This window comes from Tachypleus tridentatus, chromosome 12, assembly GCF_004210375.1.
Source record: "Tachypleus tridentatus isolate NWPU-2018 chromosome 12, ASM421037v1, whole genome shotgun sequence".
Taxonomy (NCBI): domain Eukaryota; kingdom Metazoa; phylum Arthropoda; class Merostomata; order Xiphosura; family Limulidae; genus Tachypleus; species Tachypleus tridentatus.
Window position 1 is genome coordinate 20447986 of NC_134836.1, and position 12740 is coordinate 20460725.

General features: G+C 35.9%; 1 protein-coding gene across 10 annotated transcripts in view; it reads right to left on the reverse strand.

The window, feature by feature from the left end:
• Positions 1–11231, reverse strand: part of LOC143235106 (uncharacterized) — a 106924-nt gene extending 95693 nt beyond the window's left edge. For 3 of the 10 annotated variants that reach the window (XM_076472917.1, XM_076472921.1, XM_076472916.1), the window contains exons 1-2: positions 11080–11230; positions 2931–4370 (exon numbers count right to left, since the gene is read on the reverse strand). In XM_076472917.1, coding sequence (XP_076329032.1) covers positions 2931–4370; positions 11080–11151 — 1512 coding nt within the window. In that variant the 5' untranslated portion in view covers positions 11152–11230. Of the gene's footprint in view, positions 1–2930; positions 4371–6415; positions 6783–9435; positions 9653–11079 lie in introns of those variants that run through there. The other 7 variants (XM_076472923.1, XM_076472922.1, XM_076472925.1 and 4 more) reach the window with 5 other exon arrangements.
• Between the last annotated feature and the right edge of the window lie 1509 nt (positions 11232–12740).

Below are 12740 nucleotides of genomic sequence, written 5' to 3' on the forward strand. Positions count from 1 at the left end.
GGGATTCCAGTGACTGAGAATGCGAACGAATGATTGTTTTGTATCTTGGGGCAGGAGAAAAAGAAGTATCTGAAGAAATGCCTGTATTTGAAACCAAAGGATGTGGATCTTGGGGTTTGTTGGAATGTATGGGAGGAACAGAGATGGGTGTAGAAGTTGATTCAACCTTTTTAACCATGGAGGTCAAAAGGCTTTTCATATGTTTCAAAAACGATTCTCTTGGAGGCACAGAGAGATCCGTCTGCACTCCCACTGTAGTTGTGAAACGCAGTGCAGTAGCATATGTCCGAGATGAAGTGTTGGACAGCAATTTCCGAGCCTCAGGATAACTGATGTTATGAGTCGTTTTCAAATGCTGCACCTCTTTTTCCTCGAACCATTTTGGGCAAGAATGAAAGTAGGAAGGGTGAGAACCATTGCAGTTGACACAATGTGGGCCCGTGTCACACTCATAGGCATTGTAGTCCATGCCATCACAACGAGCATGTCAGGGAACCATGACATGATGTCTTTGAGTGGCCGAACCTCTGACATTGAAAACATCGGAGAGGGTTTGGAATATATGGCCGTACCCTGCAATTTAGATAACCTGCCTTGATGGTGGCAGGTGCACACCTCATTGCAGAAACTCCTTGAGTGGGGAAACCAGTAAGAGTCTCTGACTCGAGGACATTCTTCAAATCCCTCTCAACAATAACTCCTTGTGATGAATTCAAGGTAGCATGAGGGATAACCTCAACAGGTGCATCCCTAATTGCTTTGAATTCAAGAGGAGTTCACTGTGTTGGGATGTGGATGTTTCAACCAATATGTCTCCAGATCGAAGCTTCTTAACTGACTTTGGAGAGCCAGCAAGTTCCTCTAGGCTCTTCTGAATAAAAAAGGGGGACATTTGCCGTAACAGTTTTCTGAAAGAGAATGTAATATTAGAAAATGAGGTACATGTGTTACAGATGTTGAAGATTGCTGCTCAGAGTCTTCAAGACGTGGTTGTTTACCTATTGAATGTTTTTTCGACTATTTTATTTGAATTTCGTAGGAGGATCAATCGGAAAAAGGAAAATTTCGATACCCACTGACCCCACCCACCATGGAGCCCTACGAGGGGACGCACTATAATGTCATGCAAGGACATTGCAGCAACACCAGGGTTTTGTGAGCACTATATCCAAACACCAGCAGACACAATGTCCATAACACCCGTTGAGAACTTCCAACACTGGTACTTGGTTGACTCAAGCCCAAGTGGACCAGCCGACTAACCCAAGAGGGGACACCCAAAGGCTGCCCGTCTACAGGAATTCAAGGCCAAAGTGGTGTGTTAGGGTTGGACCCCTCAACCACCAGGATCCTCTCCTCCCCTTCATGGGTCACTACGCATGGCAAACAGAGGAGGTAACCAGAAAGAACAGAACCTTCCCTGGGAGGTCTCCTCACCACGTACAGGAATCCATACTGAGGAGGGCTTATTCTTAAGCACAATATAAAAGCAAGTTATTTCTCCTTAAAAACAGTTTTCAAGGTGAAAATATTTACCTAAAACTGTGTGCTTAAACTTTCCATTACACTGCATTAAATAACTTTATCAGCTACTTTCCTTACAGCAAGATTTATGTGTCAAACTTTATAATTGCAATGGAACCAAGTTTGCCACAGTTAGTTTTAACTATAAGTGTATTGCAGGTGTTTTTTCTTGAAGCCCTTAATTTAATTATTTGTTGATGCAGTAGTAGGTGAAGAATGTACTGAACATGAAGTGTCTTTCAATCACTTGCACTTTAAGTTCTTACACCACAAAGATAAATACAAGGAAAAGTAAATACCTTATACACACTCGATCTCGCACTGTCCAGAAAGCTTTTGTGATGCACTTGCACTATCTCAAGATGATAAACATTCTTGCACCATATTACCATTTAAAAAAGATATATAACAGAAGAAACACTGAAGGATATATTACTATTTACCTAGTTGTATTACACTTTATACATGAGAGTAAACAGGTTGTACCTTTGACACAATCAATTGCATCAAGTACTACTTTTCTGGCAGTTAAATTGAAAGTAGATGAAATCACTAAGAAAACCCTCTTGAAATATTTTTAACAATTAGCATTCATATCTTTGATAAGTTAACAAAACAGTATTGTTCTTCTGAAGCGGCAAAAGACTATTATATATTTTAGTTTGTGTACAAAAAAATCCTCGCATCAATCATTACTACAGTTTCTATATTAAATCTGGATATTTCTTAAAGTATTAGAGAAAGTTTAACATATTTGAAGTAACCATGGATTTTTCTTTGGCTTCTTTTTTTTTTTAAGGAGAAGATTTTATTTGGTGAATGTTTAGGACAGGCATTCAAGAGTTAAAGAAAGCATATTTCTATAAACATTGTATGATTATTTAGTACGTTTTTTTCACCAATATATCTAAAAATGGTGCAGGTTTATGTTGATTTTTTACACCAGAAGTTATCTAGAAATAAAACCTTCAAATCTGAATAATTAATAATTGAATTGCATCAACAACACCTGTAAAACACATTCAAACAAGGCTTACAAACATTACTTCCAAAAAATAAAAGCAACACCCGTAAATTAATATATATGCAATTCTACTTCCTGTTATATTTTTAGTAAAAATTTAGCTTATGTTCACAAGAGCAGAATATTTGGTGATCTGGTAAAAATATTAAAACAAGTCAATTAAATATTAAAATCAAACTAAAACAGAAGTTTGTTCACAATTTCAAAATGTATTGCAGTCCAATATGTAACCAAATACACATAAAGATCTGCTACAATAAAATGAGGATTCAAGACAACTTCAGTATTTTCATACGTATCCCCAAACTTTACAAATTCCATACTAATATTTTCAAAATACTGACATGGAAAGTTTAATATTAAAATTGCTCTTGGAACTAACCTGTAGTTCGCACCAAGCGACAGCAACTCCTGTGGCAGTATCCAATCCTTTATACACAGTTTTGAAAGATCCACGTCCAATATCCTCCTCAAACTTAAGAAATCGTCCATCAGGGGATGTATCTCTAGCCTTCACTGCTTCATCTTCTTCTACAGGTAACTCTAAATTTTCATCACATCTAACAGCATTGAGTTCATTTTGACTAACTTTTTTTTCAAGAACCTCTTTAGAGTTACCACTTTCTGTACCTGGATTTTTGGAGATTGGACTTACAGCAAGTTTACCATCTCTTTCATACTTGCTATAATCATCCTCTACTACTTCACCATCATTCTGATATTCTGTTCTGTTACCACTTTCTGTACCTGGATTATTGGAGATTGGACTTATAGCAAGTTTACCATCTCTTTCATACTTGCTATAATCATCCCCTACTACTTCACCATCATTCTGATACTCTGTTCTGTCTTTACAATGTGATTTTTCAAAATCACATAATACTGTATTTTGTAGGCTACTAACTGTTATTTTCTCCGTTTCATTTTCAGAATTATCACAGACAGAACTCCCATTGGAGGGATCCTGATATTTTGAACTATCACCAACCTTTCTGGGTAGATTACTTTTAAGTAAAATTTCTTCTACAATAGGTTCCCTGTTCACAGTCTTAGTAAATGAAAATCGAGAAATGAGTGACTGGTTATTCTTAACACGTTTATCAGACAAGTCTTCTTTGCTGTCAGCTTCTTTTTCATGTAAACCACTGCCGTTAGTAGTTACTAGCTGACTTTTGATTTCAACAGCAGCTGGTTTGACAGTTTGACATTGCATGCCAGCCATTTCCAAATTTTGACTAGGTTTAATTGAAAAAAAGTTTTTTGGGAAAGCTACCTTTCGACTCTTGTCAGGAGAAGGAAGCTCCCCCAAAGATTTTTTAGCTATTGCTTTATAAGGTCTGTATTTCGCTTGGCTTGAACTGTGGTCTGTTTTGAACTGCATTCGATGTACACTCCCAGGCAAATGACAAGCAGCATGGGATATGCCACTTTTATTCCTCTTTTCTGTTGCATTAACTAGTTCTGAAGTATAGGGGTGCTTGCACACTGGCATACCTTTTAAACCTCCACTGCTTTTCTCAGCCAAGTTCTTTTCAATTTTAGAAATACTGGCATCTTGACAAGTATATTTGGAGGATGAAAGTTTTTCTGAATGTTGCTGGGAAGACGTAGCATCCTGGATGTGTGAAGACAACTGTACATGAGCTGATTTTTCACCAATAGTTGTACAGCATTCAGAAAGTGTGCGTTTTGTTTGTTTTTCAACTTTAGTGATTAAATGGTCAGTCTTGGAAGTCTTGATTAAATCTTGATTTTGTGAAATATTTTTTGCTTTATGGTTAATCATATCAGATGCTAAAAGGCTGCTGAAATGTGTGTGTGGCTAAAAAGAGAAAAAAAAACTTCTAGTTTTTACCCAATCAAATGTTGACAGAAACAAGTATTATAAATATATATATATATAGAAAGAGAGAGAGAGAGAAAGAGAGTTATGAAGCTGTTTGAAACTGATGGGTCAATCTGATTGATATCTAATATATTTTCAAACAGCTACTGCATCATTATCAGATTTCTGGTTAATCATAATTATCTTTTACAAATTTCAACACACAAAACAATCAACAGGTACTGTTGGGACAAAAGAAAAATTTTAGCTTAACTGTACTTGGAAATTACCAAACAAGATAAAAAGAAACTTATAAATCTTAGGTTTTTTTTTAATTAATACAGGAACTTACATATAAAATATATACAGATAATCATATTTTGTGTCACTTCTACGTTTATCAACTGGATTTTTTACAAACTGGAAATCTAATGCTTTTTCTTAGTAAAGCCTAATAAAAATACCATCTTTACACCAGCCACATACAATTCTACTCTCATATTACAAATGTTGTAAATGCAAGACAAAGTAAGTCTGTATGTCCCTAATAACAAAAAACTAATTTGTATTACTTTTATGGATAGAATTCAGAAACTGGTTTAAGAAATGTAAACAATGAGCAGTGGATTAAATTTTTATTATTTGTTTTTCTATAGTACAAAATAACAAAATAATTTGAACCAGCTATTAACAACAGATAGGATTTGAACAACATTCCTTTGGGGGATTTTACAAAGTTGTAAAAAAGATGTTTGAAAATATAGAGTGAAATACTGGAGTTCTAGATCTAAAGGTCCACAATTTTCAGTTACATTTTTTTTCTTGTACAGAATGTTCCTTTCAAGTACAAAAAAAAAGGATTTTCAGTGTGAAGTTTTAGAATCTGGACAGGTGTCTAACAATGTTCAATGCATACCTCTGTTTTATGATAGGCTATCTTTAAACAAATAAATCAAACTTTGTTAAACTCAGCACTTCATATTCACGTACCTTTCTAATAAATGTTTAAACAAGTTAAAGCAACCACTTACACATTAATGAACAAATCAGTCCAAATGTTCAGAATTCTTGCTGAATGAAAGTTACTGAGGGTCATAAAATACTTTTCATATGTTTATTAACTATAAAAAGATGTCTAAAGAAATAATTTTTTATTAATGCACAAGAAGGTATCTCATCTGATCAGCTTTACATATTACACACCTGTGTACATGTGATTTTTATTTTAAGATAAGTCATTTTTTAAAAATCTTGAAAAATATTTTCACAAAATCCAAACCATCCATGAAAAGATTTATGCTAAAACTGATAAAGATCACCATGTAAATATACAGGAAATTAACTGTTTCAAAGACGTTTCTGCATGAAATTGATTACTGATGTGACACTTAAAATAAGTCACTGAGAGACAATACAGCAAATGAAAGACAAAACTGGTTTGATTGTTACTGTTAACAAAGTATTTCAGTTTTGAATTTTTGCATTATTAAGTCATACTAAACAGGATTTTAGAAAAGTTTTTACCTACCTAACCAAATTACTAAGTTACTAGCATTTTGTGTGCGCACATGTGAGCACTCCTACAGATATGTTCTTTACTCTTGAATATATTTTGTGACACAGGTACCTATTCTGAATGTGCTATAAATTGATGTTGGAGCAATGGGGTCTAAGTTAGGCTCAACTTAGTTAACTGACAACCAAAAACAAAAACTACAAACTACAATTTTGAAATAAACGCTGGTCATCATTATAAGTACAGCACATGTTCAAACTTTAACGAAATTTAGGTTAGAAGCACAAATGATTAATACATTAATATTAATAATACAAGTTATATTTAAACTACAGGTAAAATTTAAAAAGGAAAAAGAACTGGTTAAACTAACATTTATTCCTAATTATATCAATAACACTAATATTTTAAAGTAATAATGGAGCATAAGCCTGTCACTAAAATTTGACTTTTCGACATAATGATTTGAAATATTAATTCATGTGATATGTACATACACATAATGTTATACACATATATGACATACCAACAAAAAAGAGCCATTATTTCTCCACTAGTTACTTCTCCAACTGACGTCAAATGAAATATGTAAATTATCTCAATACGAAGTTAGTCTATGACATTTAACTCAGTCATAACAATATAACCATATTCTACTCTCTACTCTCATACCTCCTACACTAAGTTAGCTATACTATCGTGACAACTTCTGGCATTACGTTTATGACTAGGCGGACTGATATGTTGATTTTAAAAAATAAAGTTTTTCAACTGAAATCTTCTAAACCATTTAGACATTTTCAGTAATATTTCTATTATTATCCTTTTAGTATTAGATAGTGATACTAAACATAGTAATTTATTATGCAACACTTGAACTATTTTTATAAACGTAATGGCTGACTTTGTAATAGTAGCGCCCTCTACAACATTATATAAAAAAATAGAATATTAGCTATCACACTTTTTTCGAAAATAAACTTTAAAAACTAAAATTTTGCTAATGATTCTGATAGATAATACCAGTTTTCTTATTGTTCTGATATGATGAAAGAACTAGAGAATCACTAGCCCTAGGCTTGAAAAGCGATATGTTATTCTAAGATTTGTTGGTGTTAGCAAATAACATTTTCTTAAAACAGAACTTTCAAACCCGTAATCACAGGCACTATCCCAGTTTTTCTTTAGCTGGTGACTCTTATTCTACTAGTCATTGTTTTTGAGGCCCGGCATGGCCAAGCGCGTAAGGGGCGCGACTCGTAATCCGAGGGTCGCGGGTTCGCGCCCGCGGCGCGCCAAACATGCTCGCCCTCCCAGCCGTGGGGGCGTTATAATGTTACGATCAATCCCACTTTTCGTTAGTAAAAGAGTAGACCAAGAGTTGGCGGTGGGTGGTGATGACTAGCAGCCTTCCCTCTAGTCTTACACTGCTAAATTAGGGACGGCTAGCACAGATAACCCTCGAGTAGCTTTGTGCGAAATTCCAAAACAAACAAATCCAAAACAAACATTGTTTTTGGAAAAGAAATACTCTCTCTGGGTTTTTAAACTCTTATGATTAGCATTTAATATTGTTAATTAGAAGCAAAGTTTGAACAAAAGTTAATAACGTTAAAATAGTAAATCAATTTGATATACCCAAAAATAAAACAAGGAAAAAGATTTGTCAAAGCTATCTATCACAAAGTTCTTGAACAGCATGATCATAAAATGTCTTAAATAATTCCCAGTTAAAACAAAAATGTTATATTTGCAGAGAAAACGCTATTTAAGCAGCTATTAATTGGTCAGAGTTTTGCACTTTGTAAAAGTTATATAGTTAACGTTAAAAGAGTTTGGTTGTTAAATTTCATTCCAGAGATGTTTACAGAAAATGATCTTTAAAAGTAATTAATTTTTAAAGCAATATTAAATATACATAAAATTATGTTATTATTATTATTATATTGCAAACTTGCAGTAATTCAAACTTTCATTTGCAGACACTATTTGAAAGTATATAGATAAAGCAATTAAGTAATACAGCTCTAAAGTCTCACGTGGGAATAGTCAGAGGTTAAAGATTGTACTTTATTATCTTATACCAGCTAAGATAAAGACGCTTTAACTAATATAACGACAGTAACATTGAGTAACCCCGACAGCACATAACACAAAACAGATATGGGTAAACTCCTGTACAATATAAAAATGAGTTATTAGGCAGGATTAAAAGCAGGTATTGCTATATAAACACTAATTTCTTCAATAGTCTTTAAGTATACTTCATAAATTATTTAATTTAAGAAAAGCAAGAAACAATATTAACGTAAGTAAGAAGTTCCTATTCAGTAGGCTTCGACGTGGTCAGGTGGTTGATTTGAAATAATGATGATCAGCTGCCTTTCCTCTAGTTTTTCACTGCTAAATTAGGGAGGGCTTCCACAGATAATACTTGTGTAGCTTTGCGCGAAATTAAAAAGAAACTAAATGTACTCAGTAACATAACGTTCTTTGACAGTTTTTAAATCATTTATTCAGAATTAATCAAAAGTTTATCTGACCCTTCCAAGTCCTCAATGACCTAAAAACCAGGTTCCGAACACGAAGCGAACATAACTTGAAAGAGAGCCCGCAAGGTGGTTAAGAAGCTTTACTCGCAAATTCGAATCTTCGTCCTACCAAATATGCTCTTCCTCTGAGCGGTGTAGCATTATAATGTTTTGGTTTATTCAACTATTCATTGGTGTAAAAAAAAAAGTAGCTCTAGAATTGGCGGTGGGTGGTAATGACTGACTGCCTTCCATCTAGTTTTTCACTACTAAATTAGGAACGGCTAGCCGTCGTGTAGCTTTACACGAAATCAAAACCAAACCAAACCATAACTTTAAAATCAACGTGTATGCTTATAATCTAAATACTTACTTTATCACCCTTAGTTATTTATATCTATTTTCTTTTTTTTTTTTACGAAATCAATGAATATAGACTAATAGTCACTGCAAAGACATGTGCTTCACTGAAAAGTATCTTAGGTACAAATGGTCGTTAAAATAAGTTGATTTGACTTCATAATTTGAGAAACTAGAGATAATGTATCAATATCTGCAACTGACATATTTAGATATAAACACATCAATGTTCTTGTTTCTTTGTTTTTAAATTTTGCGCAAAGCTACTCGAGAACTATCTGCGCTAGCCGTCCCAAATTTAGCAGTGTAAGACTAGAGGGAAAGCAGCTAGTCATCACCACCCACCGCCAACTCTTGGGCTACTCTTTTATCAACGAATAGTGGGATTGACCGTCGCATTATAACGCCCCCGCGGCTGAAAAGGCGAGCATATTTGGTGCAACGAGGATTCGAACCCGCGACCCTCCGATTACGAGTCGCACGCCTTAACCCACCTGGCCATGCCGGGCCTTCATTGTTCTTAATTCATAAAATTGGTCAAACATAAAATATTTCCCCCAGTAATGATCGGCGCGCTCATATACAAAGGATTTATTTGTTGAATTTGTTAAAAAAGCCATCAATATCAAGTTAGGCAATTAACAAGTATGGCCACCTGTATACTTATCTGCCTTGGCGTAGCCTATTGGTGTTGGATTTTCCAGACTGTGAGTCCGAGATCCATGATAAGCGATCCGCTGCTACAAAAACTTTCTCCTCATTTTGAGGCTGTGTGTGCACTATAAGAGGGGGAAGTTAAATCCCATTCTTCGATTAGATAATTGTAGCCCACAAGCGTTGGAGACGAGTGCTGTTGACCAGCTGCCTTCCCTCTAGTCTATCAACTTACTATTAGGGATAGCTGTGCGCTGATAAAGTACATTATATAGCCCATTATCAAAGTAACCTTAACCTGGAAAAAGGTAAATGAGGACAAATAAACAGTGCAGTATAAATCTAAATATCACATCTAATGTGTTTACCCTACAACATTTATTCGCATTGCTTGTACAGTACCTCATTCATTACATATGAATTATACACCATTGCACTAATAACTACATCTATTTCCTTAAATCATACATCATTATACTAATATTAAGGTCACTCCCATTTAGAAAACATGTACACTATTACATTAGTAGCATTGCTACACTAATTGCTTCATAAATATAACATTATACAAGTATAATTATTATACTGATTTACATAATTCCTATGTTTATTTGTTATTAAGCACAAACTTACACAATGAGCAACCACGGAATCCAAATACGAATTTTAACATTGTAAGTTGTGACACTTACCGCTGAGCCACCAAGGGCTAATTCACACGTTATGCCACGAATATAAATACTTTATTCAATTATATAATTCAAATATAATTACATTAATGTCATATCACATTCGTTTTTTTAAGTTAATAAATTATAATAGTAGGCCTAGAATGGTCTAGTGGTTAAGACGTTCGACTTGCAATCTGGAGGTCGCGAATTCGAATCCTCATCCCACCAAACATGTCGCCCTTTCAGCCGTGAAGGCATTATAATATGGCGGTCAATTCCACCATTCGTTGGTAAAAAAAAGTAGCTTAAGAGGTGGCAGTGGATGGCGCTAACTAGCTGCTTCCCTCTAGTCTAAATTAGAGGGCCCGCCATGGCCAAATTGGTTAAGGCTGCGACTCGTAATCCGAGGGTCGCTAGTTCGCATCCCCGTCGCACCAAACATGCTCGCCTTTCAGCCGTGTCTCTAGTCATCACTACCCACCGCCAACTCTTGGACTATTCTTTTACCAAGGAATACTGGGATTGACCGTCACCTTATAACGCCCTCATGGCTGAAAGGGCGAGAATGTTTGGCGGGACGGGGATGCGAACCCGCGACCCTAAGATTACGGGTCGCACGCCTTAACACGCTTGGCCATGCCGGGCCGAGTAGCTTTGCGCGAAATTCAAAAACTAACCAACTAATTAAATTAGAAACCATTAACGCAGTAGCTTTTGTGTAACTTTGCACAAGATTTAGTACTAGCAGAACAAGTTTGATTATAGACAAATAATTGGGTTGTCTTATTAAAAAGCTCAATATATATGCCTACCAATAACTCAGCGGTAAGTTAGAGGGTTAAAACGCTAAATACACGGTTTCGAGTCCCATGGTAAGCACAGCAAAGAAAGACCATTGTGGAGCTTTGTACTTTATAACAAAGAAACAAATAAACCAACATGTAAACATTCAATTTATCAACATGAATACTCACTATTTTTTTTTCCAGTACAGGCGAGAAATGAGATCGATAATTCAAAATACATTCACGTTGAGCCTGTTTCATTGTTATAGTTATGCGATAATTAAATTAATACATTCATCTGACCAACTTCGACATAAAAAGAAGCTTGCCGAACAATTCCGGTTTGAGTTACACTGCTTAACTTTATTTAGTACAAAACTGTCTTGCGCATGCTCCCATGTTTTTGCTTACTGCTATCACAACTAAGGGAACAACTATAGTCTAATCTAAATTCTTTGGATAAGGAGGTCATGTACAGGTAATCTGATAGCAGACTTCGATAAGTTAATTAATTAGGTCGTCTCGCGAAATGTATGATGATTATGAACAATTATATTTTGTTGAACTGTCGTTCCAAAAGTATATGGGCCTGACATGGCCTAGCGCGTTAAGGCGTGCACTTCGTAATCTAAGGGTCGCGGGTTCGCGCCCGAGTCGCGCCAAAACATGCTCGCCCTCCCAGCCGTGGGGGCGTTATAATGTGACGGTCAATCCCACTAATCGTTGATAAAAGAGTAGCCCAAGAGTTGGCGGTGGGTGGTGATGACTAGCTGCCTTCCCTCTAGTCTTACACTGCTAAATTAGGGACGGCTAGCACAGATAGCCCTCGAGTAGCTTTGTGCGAAATTCCAAAACAAACAAACCAAAAGAATATAACTGTTATAAATTATATGAAAAAAGAAGTCTGTTTCGAGGTATTTTTTGTGTGTTTTATTACAGCAAAGCCACATCGAACCATCTGCTGAGCCCACCGAGGGGAATCGAGCCCCTGATTTTAGGGTTGTAAATCCGTAGACATACTGCTGCACTAGCGGGGGCCCGAGAATTTGTTGGTTGGTCTTAAAATACAATAATAGAAAAAGTTAATAGTTCAGAATTTTAACACCAGGCAGGACCAGGTGGTTAAGGAACTCGACTCGTAATCCGAGGGTGACGGGTTCGAATCCCCGTCATACCAAACATGCTCGCCCTTTCAGCCGTGGGGGTGTTATAATGTTACAGTCAATCCCACTATTTGTGGATAAAAGAGTAGCCCAAGAGTTGGCGGTGGGTGATGATGACTAGCTGCATTTCCTCTACTCTTACACTACTAAATTACGGACGGCTAGCGCAGATAGCTCTCGTGTAGCTTTGCGCGTAGTTCAAAACAAACCAAATCGTTAAATGTGTGCCGAGAAGTTTTAAATTCTTAAACATGTACTAATTCTGTAATTTAGATAAAGACTGCATACGATAATGAGAATGTGTCGCTAGGCATTGGTGCACAGGGCCCGTGCCCGATTTTGTTTGACTATGTCCCGAATTACCAGTTGGTGTTTTGAAAAATCAGAATAGAAAACCATGAACATTATCATTTTAAAACGCCAAAACTTCCTGCGCCTGTGGGTCCGAGCTTCGAATCTTTTAAGAACCTAGAAACGTCTCTGCGGTCGTGGTTAAAATTTTGTATCATTTTGCCTCTATGACCACTCCACTGATAAATATAGTGACGAGGTTTCCCAGCGTTTGTTTCAACAATCTGATTGTAAAGAAATTCAGGGGTGCTGCACCCAGCGACTTGACAGGTGTTTCTTAGTATGAAATAGTATGAATACATGTTTCATTATCCAGCTGTTTGTGTTATGACGTAG